General features: G+C 37.1%; 1 protein-coding gene across 1 annotated transcript in view; it reads right to left on the minus strand.

Annotated features, from left to right (window-relative positions):
- The window catches only part of GABRA4 (gamma-aminobutyric acid (GABA) A receptor, alpha 4), a 49,615-nt gene extending 38,348 nt beyond the window's left edge, over positions 1-11,267 (minus strand). The window contains exons 1-6 of the mRNA XM_014962311.1: positions 11,206-11,267; positions 8,422-8,642; positions 8,236-8,318; positions 6,314-6,457; positions 4,766-4,918; positions 965-1,224 (exon numbers count right to left, since the gene is read on the minus strand). Coding sequence (XP_014817797.1) covers positions 965-1,224; positions 4,766-4,918; positions 6,314-6,457; positions 8,236-8,318; positions 8,422-8,642; positions 11,206-11,208 — 864 coding nt within the window. The 5' untranslated portion in view covers positions 11,209-11,267. The remainder of the gene's footprint in view (positions 1-964; positions 1,225-4,765; positions 4,919-6,313; positions 6,458-8,235; positions 8,319-8,421; positions 8,643-11,205) is intronic.
- Between the last annotated feature and the right edge of the window lie 5,189 nt (positions 11,268-16,456).

Genomic DNA, 16,456 nt, shown 5'->3' on the forward strand with positions numbered 1-16,456 from the left:
AAAGTCAGCCTGACAGGAAGATTAAATTACAGTGCTGCTGTCAGCATCTTAGCTCTTGAGTGGTGTTGCCAAAAGTCAGCTGTGGCTGGGAGTTACTGGCCTACTGCATGGCCGGTGCAAGTGCTGTCACAACCTTACTAGCCAAGTGTCTCATCAACAAGAGGAGAGATGCAGCAGTGGGTAGGCATATGGGAATGGGAATAGGGAGGAAAGAAGAACCACCAGTGAGCTCAACTGGAAATGAGATCAAGCCTTCGTTAACTGGGCCACACCCGAAGATAGCTACCACACAAGTCACACTTAACCCAAAGCACTATGAAAGATGGAAAGCGTTTCGTGAAACAGAGCCCCAAAACCTGCCCAGGAATCGAGGTGAGCTCCTGTGCAAAGATACGTAAATTACATAAAAATGAAATCTATGGTAGACACAAAGGTTTCATCCAGCATTCTTAAAAAATCCTGAAATTGTACCTGATGAAGAAATAAAACTTTAGATGGGTGATACATGCAATGAAAGGAGAACTGTGGTGTGTAGGGAAATGCTCTGAGGCACAACCAGATATTTTAATTCATTAAAGACATTAGCCACATAAGATAACACGCTGTCCATATAATCCATAATATCTTAGTCTGTATAATCAGTCCAATCAGAATCAACGTGCAAAGGGAAAGAGGATTTCCTAGAGATACCCATCCTAACCGACCTTCGCCAAAACACAGCTAAATATAGAAGAGACTGTAGGTATGGATGGACACAACCTCCTCCTCTGCCCCAAGTTAATCCAATACTGCAAATAAAAATTAAATAATGTTTTACAGGACTTTATCATTGAGTACAGTCTTCCTTATGCTGACTTATGCTGCACTGTTAGATCAGAGGGAACCTGGGAGGAAGTTAAAGGCCTGTTTCTACTGAGAAACACTACAAAAAGATGGAAAACATTTGTATAAACTGAAAACATACCATAAGTGTCTCTTCTGTACTTCTTTCTCTTTGTACTGGAGCAACTGGAAATTCAAGGAGGGATTTTACTGTCTTCCTTTTGGCTTTTTCCATTTGAATATTAGTAAAATAGTTGACAGCAGCAAACTCAATGAGAGCAGAGAACACAAAGGCAAAGCAGACCGCTATGAACCAGTCCATGGCAGTAGCATAGGATACTTTTGGCAGTGAATGTCTTGCACTGATGCTCAGCGTCGTCATTGTCAACACCGTGGTTATTCCTTCAAAGAAATATAGGAAAAGCACTGATGAATCTAAGTAAAACAAATTGAGAATAGGCAAGCAGCTTCCAAAAATTTTAAACCACTTAGGAGTCCTTGTCCTATTCCTCCTTGTGAATAGTGCATTAGATTTTAGGAATGGCAACCACCACCTATCTATGAGCATCTATGAACACAAAACAGTTAACCAGTTTTTAAAGGAGGCATGGAAGCAATGACTTCAGCTGATCATCTACAGTTCACATGAAGAAAATGTGGAAGCCTTCATTTCATATTTTTTTCATGCCAAGCTCAGTAAGATTTCTTACAAGTTATTTTCTAGACATTTGAAGATAATTTCAGTTGTTAAATAGGGGAGAGCTCCTCAGATTGCAACAAAAACATGATTTTTTTCCTGTAATGGGTTCAGAATCCCACCTATTACTTTGCCTGTGTTCCTCTTATCCCACTCGTAATCCAGGTGCCATGAAGTCACAGCAAATTATTTTGGCGGTAAGGAAAACTAGAATATTACGTTAACACCTCTTAATTAGTAAACCATAACCTTATCTTTTAAGCCCTCCTGCTACTACTCAACCAAGGAAATGTAATTAGAATTTCATCTTCTGAAAGAACAACTTTTAAATTAAAGTGTGCAAGCATGAACACTGAGCTCAAATATGACCACTTCATAGTAATACTTCAAATGCAAATACAAGCTGTATAAAACCAAGGTGTGGGCTTATTTTCTTTTTTCATTCAAAATATCCCATATTACACAAATCTAAAATACCGAGTATATAGTGAATATTGCTTAAGTCTTACTATGATAACCTCAAGGAAGACTGAATACAAATGGAGATGTCTTTACTGTCATGTAAAGAACACTGTTTTAATTCAAGACGAGATGCATCTGCTGAGAAGAATTCTAAATAATTAAAGCACTTTTTCCAACAGGATCCTCACATCTCCTGTCCCCTAAACAGTGCTGTCCTATCTGGGTGATCTAATATGAAAAAGCTTCACCTAGACACTGCCATACAGAGAACAGAACACAATGAAACCAGTCTCTCCTATTAAAGGAGAAAAAAAGAAAAAAAAAAAAGAACCAGTTCATAAAAGTACAAAGAATATCTCAGAGCAAACCCAGCAAGATAAAAACACAGATGCAAGCTCATAAAACCTTCTCTAGTGGGAAGGTGTTGAAAAACACACCACTGAAAATGTTTAAATCTGAGAAAAAAAAAAAAAAGAGGAAAGTTATTTTTTTCCTGGAAGAAACCTATCCCTGCTTTGTCCTATGCTTTCTGATTCTACCTTTGTCCACTTCAAGCAAATAGTTTGTCTGAATTGTCTTTTTAAAGACATTTTTTAATAGATGCAAGAACAGGGCGAAGTGACGTGAATGACCAACCATTCCCCAGATACAAGGAGGAGAAGGGAGGCCTTGAAAATATTATAGTTTACTGCCACAGTCTTAATCAGTTTTTGCCCTGTTAAATCATTCTTCTGGGAGGCTTGCAGTTGCCACTGTAACTGCCCTTGGATATGTGCCATAGTGATTTACAGGGTTGTGAACTAAGTTCTGGTAAAAAAATATTATATACACACATGAACTGTAATTACCCAGAGCTAAATACTTGCAAGGTTCTAATTAGAAATGCACATAGCCATATAAAAATATATTAAGAGGATTTTAATATAAAAATTAATTTTAAAAAACTGTTTGAAAATTACTGCTGTCTTTCCTCTAAGAAACACCAGCCTCCCACAATCACCAGATTCAGATGTCTGAATTTGTATTTGTTTGGTGTTTTGGTTTTTTTTTGTTTGGTTTTTTTTTTGTGGTTGGACTCTATGATCTCAGAGGTCCCTTCCAACCACTAAGATTCTGTGATTCTGTGAAGCTCTGACTGCAGAAATCACGACCTGATGTACCTTAGTTCCTCGTGTGTTCCTCCTCTGTTACCTTTGCCAAGTTTTTCCTAATCACGCAGTATCCAATGGAAAGATCTCTTGGTTAGCTTCTTCTGACAGTTCCTCTAAAAAGCTGGTACCATAGCAGGTATTCTGGCTTCATTCCTATCTCTGGGCTGCAACATTTCTATCTCTTTTTTTAAGAAAACCTTTAGAAAACAGGGTATCTTTGGAATTTGTCAGAAAACTGAGATACTTTTAGCCATACTTGAAGCCACTTGCTTTCAAAGGCATTTTAGAGACTTATTTGTAACTTAGTGGATATCCAAACTCTGATTATGATTAGTAGTTTTCAGTTTCATATATGGATATAATGGTACATATTACATGTGTTTCTCTATAATTTGTACGTTTTTAATTTTCACATTTTTTCTGTAAACATCGACTCTACCTTTCCAGTTTGTGGCAATACTCCCTTCAAAAAAGTACCATTATTCAACATCCCTGCAAAGATGTGTGCAGTATATCTATATACTGCACAATATATATATACTGCACATATATATATTAGGCAAATTAGTATACTTCATATATATAAATGTATAAATAATGTATAAAGCTTAATGTAATGCTTGAGTTGAGAGCTAGTGGGGCTCTTATTAGGTGTACAGGTTGTTTTTCCTGTAAGTAATCACTAACTGTGACTAATTTGTGGTACTAAACAGGATACACACTATAGTTATGTGTTTGAATGGGCCGTCACGTAGAAACATTAATTCCTATCGCTCTTGCCAGCCTCTCTCTATCTATAGAAAGGCTTTTTGTAGAACATTCTCTTCCTGATTAGTCCTGTTTTAGATTACAGTGCATTATAAAGTCAAGATGTTGCTCCATAAAGACAGCTTTTAAAAATGTTTTTCTCCTACTTCTTTGTTAGGAATCATATTTCCATTTAATTTCTTATGCTTTGTCTTCCATAGAAGCTTTTTTGGTTTTTATTTTCAGAGTTCACCATAGCATCTCATTCAAGTGGTATTTTGATGAGGGCAATTTTAATATCTTGCAATCATTTTGCTTTTTGAATTCATTTTCATAACGGCAACATCAGAAAGCAGAAAAGAGTACTAAACATGAAATTACAGTAACATGATCTAAGCCTTACTCATACCAAGCTTCCACGGATAACACAGATACCTTGTAAGAAGACATCTGTACATCTCGCATGCTCCCCATCAAATTATTTTAAAAGGATTTTAAAAGATGTGAGTTCAAGTAATTACACTACTGTCCACTGGAGCATAAAACTGCTCTGGGTGTAGGCTGAGGACTTGACTGGATTACTCAGGGCCAGGTATTCCCAATTTGCTTCCCCACACAGGTAGAAAGAATGCCCACAGATGTACATCCATGTGCCACAGGAAATCATGTCACCCTCCTGGTTAAATATTCCAAGTTTCTCTTCAGATTCAAAGGATTCATAGAATACATTCTTCATAGATCAATAGCAAAAAATCCTCCAAACTTACATTATTCCCTTGTTTCTGCACTAGCACAGAGGCAGTACACCCCGTCCTCTAAAAAGTCCTATTTTAGTGAAGGTCATTAAAAGAGAAAGTACAAGAAACAATAAAGAAGAAATAATTACCAAACACAGTTCTAGCTGGAACAGACTCCTTATTTATCCAAAATGAAACTTGAGAAAGGATCACGGTCATAATGCATGGGATATAGGTCTGAATCATAAAATAACCCATTTTTCGTCTGAGGTGGAAGTAAACTGTCATAACAATATATTCACCTAAAAAAAAAAAAAAAAAAAAAAAATTTCTGACTGTGCATAAAATGTGTATCTTGCAGAAAAACTGCTTCAGATTACCAGCTCAGATTGTTTAAGATGATGCTGTCATACCACTTAACATGCGTAGAAAGATATGTTCCTTAGAGACAAGAATAAAACAAAGTTTTAAACAAAAAATTCTAGTAGTAGTACGTCCTTACAGTGCCATTCAGAAGCTGCTATCAAAAATACTATAAATGTACAGCTAATACTGGATCACTTTTTACAGCATAAGTACAATTAAAAAAATTCTTTTGGTATCTGCTGAAGAGGAGACCCCCATAACACAAGCTATCTACCTACCATAGTATCCAGAACATTGTGGTACCTACCTGCCAAATAAAACAATAAGAACAATGATGCACATTAAATTACCTGGAAGCATCTCAGCTTTTTACGAAAGTTATACATCAGCATCGCTATGATAATGAAACAAATGCAAAAATCATTGGCAAGAATTAAAAATACTGTAAATTTATCTAAAATATTATCATGCTTATTAAGCAAACAAAAAATTCACTGTTTTACCATAAACTGTTTAAACAAAGCACTACAGAATGAGCATTTGGGGGATAGTAAGGAAATTCTGCTGTTAACTCATAATAATCAATATGCTGAGAAGTAAATTTCTAGTGTATTGCAAAATGCTGCTTTATCTTTGAGAAAAACATTCACAGAGCAATACATGAAATCTATCTGCTTTATCTGTTTCATTTTGACCATCTCACAACACCCAAACTTGCTGATGCTTAGAAAACGATTCCAAATTTTAAAAATATTTTGGGAATATGCTTGTTTATCACCACACTGCTCATCAGTGATACTTCACTCATTTCGGATGCCTGTAGTTGCCATTTGCCTTATTTCTTACAGAGCAAATCAGCAGAAGTATCTATTGTGACTAATGCATTTGTGCCTATCCTTATCTGACTAGAGGGTTTTTATGGCTTTAATAACCCATTCTGTGTGCTGTACTTCTATCCCGAGCTGTTTGCACCACCAAACAAAGGAAGTCTTTTGCACATAATGTGGATACAGTGCTGAGAAATTACTTCCTCACCCAGGCATCCTCTTGACTCTTCAAACTGCATTTTAAGCAGTGATTAAATGCTCATTTTGTCCCTCGGAGTAATGATCTCATTCTAGCTTTCTGAAAGACCATCGCAATCTACTGTAATGAATCTGCAAATGTAAATCTGAAGGAGAGAAACCTAATTCAGATGTATGCTCTCAGCCCTTGATATATACCCTATGACATTCAGTAGAACACCTTACAGGAAAGAAAGAAAAAAAGCCTTGGGAGATGTTATAGTGTTAATTTTACCTCACGTTCATTTTTACTGATGAGATTCCTACCTGTAATTGATTTAATGGTTTCAGTGGATACCGTATGCCCAAGCAGGTCATACTGAACTAAACTGGAAGACTCCTCAGGAACTTCCACTGACTTCTCAGGTCCTTTTGTCCAGGTATAAATCATTTCACTCTTTGGATAAGCATCTACAACACAGCATCAGTTTGCATAAATAGGAAACTTCTTCTCATGCCCTACTAAAAGCACACTCCAAACCTACTGAAATCAAACAGCAAGACTCACACCAACAGCTTTTTAGGAGACACCCTTCTTGTTAAGTTACCCCCCAAAGCCACCCCCGGAGAACAAATAGCAGCTAAGGTCATATGCCAGGTGTCACACACAAATTCACTTCGCATTTGAACATGAATTCTTTCTGGATCAGCCCTTATTGGGTATGTAAAGTTTATCTTTAAATTATTTTAGCATTTTCTATCTAAAATTTTATCATTAAAATATACTAATATATAAAAAAAGGGCATGTATAAGTAAGATACATTTTGGAGACTGGGCTCACATTTCTTTACAGAAAATAATGATTATACTATAAATTATAATATACTGAAAACGATAATATTTTAAACTTATGTTTAAAATATTTGCCAGAAACAAGAGGTCAGTAAAAGATTTACAAGAGCCCAAAAATAAGCACAACCAAAGAAACACTTTACATTCAATACAAAAGACATGACGCAGGGGATAGCATTCAATCCTTACACAGCCCAAACTCCTGTTAAAATTACATTAAATCAGTCTTGCATTTGAAATGGCTACATCATTCAAGTTTCACTGAGAAAGATATCAGATTTGTGTGAAGTGCAATTTCTGCTGGTTGGTGATTCTGCCTGAAGAAATATGCCTGTGGAGGAGCCCCCACTATTGAAGCTCTCCTATGGTACATCTGACACCAAACCCAGTTCTGGCAGCACCTCGTCTCCAGTCTCACCATAGCAGGGATGAAAACCCTTATCAGAGCAGTGTCTTCACTATCCCCCTTTTGGCTGACTACCCAGCCTTATAAGCTAAATTTATGTTAAGGAAAGACTACGAGTAGCTTCCAGCCATTTCTAATCTCAGCACTCTGGGGTCAAGGAAACCAGATTGATGTCCAGCCACTGACTACATCTGAGAGTAAAGCAGAGAAGGCAGCAACCGAGGGGGTTTAGAAAAGTGACCAGATAGTTAACAGAATGTGTCAACCATCCCCAGGTGGTCTCAGAGGTCTCTGCTGTGGATTCAATCCAGGGATTCGTGACTACCTCCCTTGGTTGTTATGCAGTATGTCCCAAAATGCTCCTTCTAGCCAAAGTTTGGAGATTATCCAAAAATCTGCATCTGATTTCAAAGGAAAGTCGCCAGCACTAAGATTCCTCTCACCAGTCTAAAAATTATTTATCTAGACTAAACTTCCCATGCAGATTCCCATTATAGACCAGGAGATAGGAGACAGACAAATATTATAAAAGATCAAATCTTTGCTCATAATCTGCACATCTAACAGAATATCAATGTGCCCCTACTGACTGCAGAGAAAGCCAGAGAACCTACTTCCCTTGGTGCCTTTTGCCTGGCTGTTGGAAGGTGAGATGGACACCACCCTCTTTGTCTTCTCCAGAGAAACTCTCACTTCTCTGAGTATCCAGTTCCTCCCTAAGAACTAAAAAAGAACCTATGTATTTCAAGCAACTGTGTAGCCAGAATAGTGGGGTTTAACAAAACAGCTGAATCGCTCCCTGCTTTTCAATTTTCAGCCTGGGTTTAATTTTTCAGGCCCTAAATAAAATTCCCAAAGAACTTAACAGGAGTTTTGTCTGTATAAGGATTGTGTATCAAGACTAATACTCAGAAAGTTCAATAATTGTTCAAAATCTACTTCTACTATTTAAATTCTGTAGTTACAAGAAATTTCATAATTGCAACTTACAACTCCCAAATTTGAGAGGACAAGCATGACCATCCATGGGAAAATCCACTAATCTCATGGGACACTCTGCACTTATTGTAAGCCTATAATGGAACAAATTAAATAGTCTCTGGTTGCGATTTTGTCTAGGCAGTATAACTTTTTGCATACAGTAATTGTAAGAAGCTGAACAAACAAGTTAGATACCTCATTGTGTACAGGATGGTGCCATTTCTCATTATTCTGAAGAGTTTATTTGGGGCTGTCATATTATGTGCAACAGACTTTTTCCCATTCCTGAAGAAAGTGTCAGGAGTCCACACCTTTGAAACCATCAAGTTGTTAAGTCTTAAAATTTCAATAGGGCCATCATATTTTAATCTTTTGTCTACCCATGTCTGACGGAAGAAGACATCCATTGTATACTCCTGTATTGAATTGCAGAGAAACAAAGATCACATTTGCATGTATAAGTGTCTCCTGTAAAAACCAGAAATATCTCAGGAGCAAAGAAATCAGTACTAAAGCAAATGCTAAGTCCACTACACAAATATATTTTCACCAATTAAAGTGTGTTGTGTACTCCTTAATGGCTTAATTTCTCACATTAGTCATATCAATAAATCACTACACATATTTAATCGTTAAGGAATAATTAATCTAATTAGGTTGCAAGAAGCAGGCAATTGAATCTGTAGTCAAGCATAAAACTGGAAACAAAATGATCTCTGACAATAAGTGTCAACAGATTTTTAAAGAAAAGATATCCATGGATTTTCTGCTGCTGGCTAAATTAAAAATACCAGGAAAAATTATTACTTCTACATTAAAGTCAGGAAAGAAAATTTAATTTCAACTGATGGAAAGTAAGCTTTTTTTTTTTTAAGTGGGGAAAGCTAAATATTTCCTTTGCCAATCCCACAAAACGGGGATAAATACATATATATACACATAGATATATATATGCATTTTTTTTTAACTATGTAACTATCTCATTAAATTCCTCAGAAAAGCCATTCAGATTCTCCAGAAAAAAACATGCAAATAGCAATGACAGAACTGCAGACACAGGCACATCATGAGAAATCATATGTGAATGAATGGATGAAGGAAGGTATTTCTCGTCTCTGGAAGCTAGAGCATTTCACAGAAAAAGCATCACGTGGCATTGAAAAAGGTAACACAAAGTTTTACATCCTTTAAAATTTACAGCTGTGGTTTTGTTGTTAAGCCAAACAATGTTTTCTGACTTTATCTCAAACTCTTCTGGATAACGTAATCATTGAAACTACTTGTATGGCTGTACCTATTCGCATGGACAAGGAGGTGTATCTAGTAGCGTAGTGTATCTTGGAATTCTATCTGCCTTTTTTTCCATGGCTGCATCCTCCACTGTGGTTTGATCTGAGAAAAGTCTCCATTCTAGTGTCATTTCTTGCTGGTGACTTCATAGCTCATAACTAGCGGTTTCTGTTATTAGCTTCTACGTGACAGATTTTGTAATATGAGATTTCTACCCTTTTCATTGCTCTGGGTACCAAAGTAACCCAGCTCTAAAACGGCATTCTCACCATCCTCTGTGCTGAGACTAGATCACACTTTGCTGTTTCAGCAAGTTTTATGAGTGTAGCCACATTCAGATTACACTGGGTCACTAACACATACATTAACTAAAAATCATTCCAAAACCAATTCCTGGATCCCTGAATAGCCTCCTAATGAATGCCTAATGATGAAAGAGGAAACATCCCTTTAAACTGTCCTTTTGCCAGTTCCTTACCTACCTTCAGTCCCTGTTCTTGCTCCTGCCTTTTCCAATATGAATAATAATTTCCCCGTGTGGCACCATGTCAAATGCTTCAGCGAAACCTGAGTGAGGGTCGTGCAGCCCTCATTTTAGACTTGATGTGGCACCATGTCAAATGCTTCAGTGAAACCTGAATGAGGGTCGTGCAGCCCTCATTTTAGACTTGGGGCACACGTTACTAGATTTCCTTGGGACCGGATTCTTGTACCCCTTGTCACACTGAACAGCATCACACTGTGCGTGACAATCATTGAGGGGGTAAGATGCATTTCAACATGAGACTGCTGTCACGAATCTGGCCCTTGGAAAAATACCTTGCTATCACATACTTTTCCACGTGATAGAACCACATTAGGTTCACCACAAAGTGCATGACAGCACTGTATGGGAAGAAAGTTTGACATGTGCATGACAGCACTGTATGGGAAGAAAGTTACCACCCTGAAACTGCCTTTCCCTTAAAGAAGTTCAGTTCAGCACATACGGCTGTGTTACTTGCACGTAATTTCTTGGATATTTTATAAAAAGAGAAACTATTGTATGATTTTAGGGTATACCACTAGAGTATAGAAGTTGATGAGAGTTATGCTGGATTTGACCTCACGTGAATGCAGATGCCGTTCAGGTACAAATAACAGCACATGCAAATTTAATGTTTCTCTTCTGTGACTATTTCATGCACATCACTTTTACACTCAATTTCTGCAGACACTTAGGAAAACTTTTATCAGTCAAACATTTGCTGAAAGTGATGCTAAAAGAGGCACAGAGATCAGTAAAGGACATTCATCTGAAATGAAAACGTCAACAAGTATTTGTGAAATGATGTCATTATTATTCACTTGAGAATAACACAGGTTTCAGAAAGAAAAGGCAATTTCAAAGTTATTACACGTTTTCCCCACAGTAGACTGATGCTCCCCAGAAGGCCTGATTCTGCCTCTATACCATGACAGTCTGTTTTAAATCCCATGATGCTAATTCCTTAAGCCAGCCAAAAAGCAGTGAAAGTGTGACCAGAATCAGGCCTGATGTATCTAATTATAACCTGTAAATTAAGCTGTTACTAATCTTGTCTACTTTGCATGATTGATAGAACAGTACAGATGAAGCATCCACTCCTTACTGCAGTTCATGGTTTCTAAGAACCAGGAAATGGCATTTTTAATCCCAGAAATACATACCATTTCTACATCAGAAACAGGTCCAAAACTGGTGACATATATATCTGTTTTGACTTCAGTAACAGGACCTAATGTATGAAAAGGAAGTGAGCAAGAAAATTTGAATTTTGCAGGTCAACAATTCCCATAAATGATCCTGGCGTGTGAACAGTTATCACTTTGAGGGTTCTGTGGATGAGCAAGAGCAAAATGCAAATATAGGTCATTTCAGACAAGTCTCTAATAACAAGCACTGCTCAATTACCTTTACCACATAAGTAAATCAAAAGCAGCATTTCCATGCAAATCCCCATTCAGAAAACCAATGTTGACTCAAAGGATAAGAAAACAGATACCAAAAAATTAAAAGGCTCACTAAAACCACCATGCTAATTAACAACAAGCACTGAATTCAGGAAATCCACATTCCCCGAGGCATTTATTACTAACATTCAGTCCTGCTGATAATAACTGGACTATAGATATTAGCATGCCATGCACTGGGCAGTTTAGTACTGCAAGTATCAAGAACTGCATCCATAGCCTGAGATGCACTTAAGTGCTTTAATACAAACAATCAAACTAAAAGTTGGATATCTAAGCATTTTTGAGGGTCTGAACCTAGGTCCAGATGCTGCTACAAAGCCTGTCTTGAAGGAACTAGTGATACTTGGGACACTGTTCAAAACAGTGCACAGAACAGAGGTCTTACAGCTGGGTACCACTCAGCAACCAACCAGATGCTACTACAAAGCCCATCTTTGAAGGAACTAGTGATACTTGGGACACTGTTCAAAACAGTGCACAGAACAGAGGTCTTACAGCTGGGTACCACTCAGCAATCAACAGAAAAAGCACTTTCATTTTAACATATCATTTCCTTTAGTACAGGACAAAACACCCTGAAGTTTCAGATGGGCATTTACTATGCAGTACGCTCTACAGTTCCCCTTAAACCAAAGAACATATGCACTAAGTAATTTCACTGGGATTTAGGTCTGTTCCCAATGTAAAAGGCTGGGAAGCTGCTAATCATTACCAGTTATTATGATGATTCTGTGATCAAAGAACTAGCTAACGGCTTAATTCAGGTAATTAACTCACATCATAAATTAAAAAAAAAATAAAATCTATTGATGGTCTTATCAAACAAAATCTGTTTGAAAAAAAATATTACAATCTACAAATTCACAACCATAGTTTCTAAACCCCTACAACTCAAATTTCTAAAAGAACATATGCACTAAGTAATTTCACTGGGATTTAGGTCTGTTCCCAATGTAAAAGGCTGGGAAGCTGCTAATCATTACCAGTTATTATGATGATTCTGTGATCAAAGAACTAGCTAACGGCTTAATTCAGGTAATTAACTCACATCATAAATTAAAAAAAAAATAAAAAAATAATGTATTGATGGTCTTACCAAACAGTATCTGTTTGAAAAAAAATATTACGATCTACAAATTCACAACCATTGTTTCTAAACCCCTACAACTCAAATTTCTAAAGAGGATAAGTGGCTCGAGACTGTTCATTCTGGTTTTATCATAGTATTTGCACTCTAAAAATGAAAAGAGGAAAGACTTAAGAATGTGAGCAGCAGAAGAACATGTCCCTCTTGCAAAGAAAAAATAAATTAAAAAAAAAAATATTGCTCACAGATGTCGCTTTGAATCAAATGTTAAAAGGAGAAAAAGAAATAAGCAACTGGAAAACAGGGAACCTATACTTCTTGCACCTAGAACAAGTGACAAACTTTGAACAAAAAGTAAAATAAAACCATGTAAGATTATTTCACTAAACAGTTTGCAAGTTATGTAGAGAAGAACAGCTAAGAATTTTTCAGCTAAATGTCAAAAAAACGACTGTTGAAAGTTAGCAGTTCCACAGAAGGGCATTTTTTGGAGATAAAATCTAAAGAAAATTCACCCTACAACATTTAGTAGCTCAGTAGTCCCTGGAAAGTTGGATAGTTTCGCATGTCTGTCTTGAAAATTTGTTAGGAAGAAACTCCCAAGTTCCAGATAACACACTTTCACACCACACGATTTGTTTTGCAATGGTTTGCTCTCTAAAGATGTCAAATGGAAGCTGCACCCCTTTCTACAAATAACAAAGTGTTCATTAGGTCAGGGAAATACAGGAGTAGTTAGACCATTTTACTGACAACGTAGCCCAATTATATTTCCTGAATATAATTATTTTTGGCAAGCAGAAGAGCCCCAAGAGACTGGAAAAGTCTTACTAAAGCTATCAAGATACTGGAAGTGAAGACATTTATCTGCAGCATTTATTTCACCTGAACTTGCAATGTTTCTGAAATCAAAGTTCTACAGAAATTAAAAAGTCATTTTCCCACATAGCTTTAATAATAAAATGTAGGAATTAGTCCCTGTTACTCAGTAATTAGAGTAAACTCAATATTGCACTCAGTTCCTGAATCCCTTTCAGGACCCGCTTTATTTGTTAGTTCTAAGAAACAAAACAGGAATATTCCTCAAAAAAAAACCCCAAACCTTTAACTTCTTTCCTCTGGCAATATCTTCTTTTCTTTAGTTCTCAGAACACTGTAATTTTATAATCATATCAAATTAGGCAAAGGGACAGATTTTTCCCACAGGCATGAGCTGCTTCTCAGGCATTGATTTCTTTTGTTTTATTAAATGATTACAGCTTCATGGGGCAATAAATGTTCTGAAATTTTTTGCAAGTTTATTTTTTGGAGTTTCTCAGAAAGAAGGGGAGAACTAAGACCAAGAAGCTAATCTCCAGATCAGCAAGCCTACGACTTAACGCTATTAGAAATCCTGTAGCAGCAGCACAGGACTAAAATTATACTTGAGTTCACTCTTCTGTAACTGCTATTCTGCTCTCAAACCTGCATTTATTAGTAGGACCCATGAGAAAGAAGGAAACAGAAACTCTCAGACAATAACGAAGCCACAAAATAAGGCTGAAATTAAAGTTTACTTTCGTTTGCTTGCCCGACACGATGGAAGTACAGTGACAAAACAAATGTTAAAATGACATTTTAGGCCACCAGAAAACAGCAGATGAATGAGGATCTAGAATATTTTAGGCATCGTAATAGTTATCCAGCTAGTACTGACGTGCAAATCCTTGCTTTGCATCCCAAAGCTCAGTCAAAGGTTAAAATGTTTGGTAGGAGTGAAGACAGCAGCAAGGGACAGTGAAGCTGATTATCTCCCTCATGCTTTTTCTCCAGTTGCAGCCCTGTCGTGCCCCACGTCTTCCACCTGCATCACCAGTTCACAACTGCTCCGGCCAAACCTTGGATTTTCTAAGCACATCCCAACACTTAATGCCAACCCAGGAGTATCTATAGAGACACCAAAACCTACCCCTTTTTCTTGCTCTAGAAGAAAACATAACTCCAGTGGGTAACAATAGCGGGGGTACAAATAGTGAGTCACGCTGCTGCTTTTTTTTGGAACTATTATTAATCGTGGGAATTCCTGACAACGAGGAGGTGATCTGTAGTCACCTAACCTACTTTTACTGGTGATTTAAGCAGCCCTCCGAAATGAACATGTTGCACCACTTAATCAACTCAGGCTCTGCAAGCAGAAGATCCTATTAGAATCCTTAACACTCTATTACTGGCAATAAAATGCAGCGAGTTGTAAGAAGGCCAATTAACTTTAAATATGACCATTTGGGCTCATCCCTCAATGGATGTTCAGAAAGCATCTATCCACCATAAATCTTCAGGAATACTGAGGAACTATTTATAACGTACTGGTGTGTATTTTTATGTCAATGAAATAGGAGGAGAGTCCTACACACTGCGGTGGGAACAGTTAAGTCTGAATCACTGCTTGCAAGATAATATACTTTAAAGAAGCTCAGGCAGGATTAAAAGCAACCCCTGCAAAAAGCCAGAATAGTTCAGTGTTAGATAGAGATGCTACACGTGGGCTGGAGAAGCGATGCCAGGCCCTAACCCTGTGAAGAGGAACATAAGACAGCTCTCCCATGCATTTTATGCCAACATATGGGTTGAACTGCAGCACAGCTCCCAGCGAAAGACTTTTGGGCTCCATTATCCCCGCGTCTCCATAGGCAACTGTCACTGCAGAGATCTCCACTGTATGTAAACAGTCAAATCCTGCACAGGCTTTCTGTATATTGCAAATTTTGCCATCAAGAGTCACGCAGCCAATCGGGAACATTAGCAAACAAGCCTGTACAAAGGTTTCAACATATAAAGTACAATTTAAATGCTAAGTGCAGTTATTGCTGCTATTATGAGATCAGTCCCAGGATACATAAACTACATGAAATTATATTACATCAGTTCCTACAGCTACATCTAAAAAAAACCTGGAGTTGCTACAGATTTTTTTTTTTAAATATAACTACATGTGAAAGATTTCGTAATTTCTCTTTCCAAATTCTTGCTGTCTGAATAGACTTTATATCTTTTCAGTGAAGAAAAGAAAAAAAAAAAAAAAGAAGAAAAAAAGAAAAAAAAGTCATCATATGAAGCAGGTTCTCTTGTTTCATTCTATCAGAAAGAACAACTGAGGACACCTGCTATATGTAAGATTTCTATTAGGAAGCCAAAATAGCTAGGTAGGGCATTTTTAAAAAATTAATGTGGTATTCAAACACGTGGGCTACATTCTCTACCAAAAGACAAATACAATAAATGCAGCAGTACACAATAACCTTTGTTTCTACATATGTTCATCCATCAGCATGTCTGAACCCTGAAAAGGGAAAAACCTCCAAAATGAGGAGGTTGCTGTTTCTTTGCCTGTTTATCAGCAGATAATCTCTGCTAAGACAGCCAACAAGCTTGATACTGGTGCCAGTTTTCATGATGTGGACACCTGTCTACTAAGAACTGGACTAAGAATATCAGCTAATTTTATACAGGTCACTGAACAACAGACAGATGGTAATGACTTCAAGCATTACTAACCTGGCCAAATTCAAATCAGTCAACTACAGGTATCTAACACCATATCCTGTTAAGCCTTTGAGTCATCTACTCTCACCAGCTGAGGAAGACTGGACAACTGCCTGAAAAAAAAATCCATCAGCTTCACTTTACAATCTTCACTTCAAGTCCATTTGCAATCTAAAAATAAAAATAAATTACAGTATCTATTATGCTGAGCAATGGAACCATGAAGGTATGCATGAGTTCCTCATAAGAACAGATAATCACGTAGATATTTTTCTTTTCTCTAAAAACAGAGAATGGTCTTTGCTCTTCAAATTTATTCTGTGTTTATTTTCTGAC

The sequence above is a fragment of the Calidris pugnax genome, unplaced genomic scaffold, assembly GCF_001431845.1.
Source record: "Calidris pugnax isolate Ruff unplaced genomic scaffold, ASM143184v1 scaffold806, whole genome shotgun sequence".
Classification (NCBI taxonomy): domain Eukaryota; kingdom Metazoa; phylum Chordata; class Aves; order Charadriiformes; family Scolopacidae; genus Calidris; species Calidris pugnax.